This window comes from Sphaeroforma arctica, assembly GCF_001186125.1.
Source record: "Sphaeroforma arctica JP610 unplaced genomic scaffold supercont1.7269, whole genome shotgun sequence".
NCBI lineage: Eukaryota > Ichthyosporea > Ichthyophonida > Sphaeroforma > Sphaeroforma arctica.
The window spans coordinates 1-1469 of record NW_014033289.1 but is presented as its reverse complement, the minus strand read 5'-3'; the positions used below and the strand labels follow the sequence as shown (position 1 = coordinate 1469).

Here is a 1469-nt window from a genome sequence, read left to right as displayed (position 1 = left end):
ATATATATACATATACCTATATATATACATGTACATATACTTATATACGTACATTTACACATATACACACATACATAAACATATACATACTCATACACTTGTACACATACGTAGCCATATACATATACATATACACAAGTAAAGTACATACTCCGCAACAAATGCAGAGCGATGTTTCCGATTGACAGAATATCCGCAGTCTGATCTGCCGATGAGTTGAGAAGTGAGTCATCGGAGACCCAGGAGTGCTGCGGTACGCGAAACACCACAGACGTACCGGCTGTGTAGAGAGGAGGGGAGACTGTGACTCAGAAAAGTGGGAGGCGCAGTAGGAATAATAGGAAAATAGGAAACACTGTACCGTAGACTGTGAAAACATAAACGGAAAGAACGGGTTGTTTGCTGCTGTGGCTTAGAAATACTTTTGTCCTTGGAATGCTGATGCTGGTAGATGTGGCAAACCGACGAGTGAGGGTTTTATATACGTACTTCATTGGACACATAGCTGTGCGTAGGCCGACACACAAACAGCAACCTGAGTATTGTGTACGCACACATGCATGCGTTGGGTGAGTGTGCATCTATCTACACAACCTTACAATCTTATCGAGCCTATTAACACACAAACAGCAGCCTGAGCATTGTGTACGCACACATGCATGTGTTTGGTGAGTGTGCATCTATCCACACAACCTTACAACCTTATCGAGCCTATTAACACACAAACAGCAGCCTGAGCATTGTGAACGCACACATGCATGTGTTGGGTGAGTGTGCATCTATCCACACAACCTTACAACCTTATCGAGCCTATTAACACACAAACAGCGGCCTGAGCATTGTGTACGCACACATGCATGTGTTGGGTGAGTGTGCATCTATCCACACAACCTTACAACCTTATCGAGCCTCTTAACACACAAACAGCAGCCTGTGCATTGTGTAGGCGCACATGCATGTGTTGCGTCAGTGTGCATCTATCCACACGACCTTATCGAGCCTATTGGCGTGCTATATTCATACGTATCCATGTATTAGAATATGCACGCGACTTTCAGGACACTACAGACCTGCACCTGCAGCGGAAGGTTTCTGGGCATTGAACGGGTGCAACTGCTGCACTTGAACGAACACGGCCAGGGTATCACTGCCATCCACGTACACAGCAGCACAGGCGTCTACGCCAGGCCAACCAGTGCGAACGGCTCTCTCTGCAGAGAAAGTGGTGAGGGCATGGATTTTAATTCGTATGAGCAGATATGTATGTATGTGTAAAGAAATATGTAAGGAGTACGTGTATGGGTGTACAGCAAAATCAGGAAAAGTGTTTACTGGTATATAGGCATGTATGTATAAGGACACAACTATATAGAGAATAGGATATACTATATATATATATATATATATATCTTATATATATATAATTTATACGTATATATATATATATATATATATTATTATTATTATTA

General features: G+C 42.3%; 1 protein-coding gene across 1 annotated transcript; it reads right to left on the bottom strand.

The window, feature by feature from the left end:
- Positions 1-151: 151 nt before the first annotated feature.
- On the bottom strand, positions 152-1211 carry SARC_16051 (hypothetical protein; the record flags this gene model as incomplete). Its single annotated transcript, XM_014289835.1, has 2 exons — positions 152-280; positions 1071-1211. Coding segments are annotated over 2 exons (270 nt in total), but the record flags the coding sequence as incomplete, so codon positions are not given.
- Between the last annotated feature and the right edge of the window lie 258 nt (positions 1212-1469).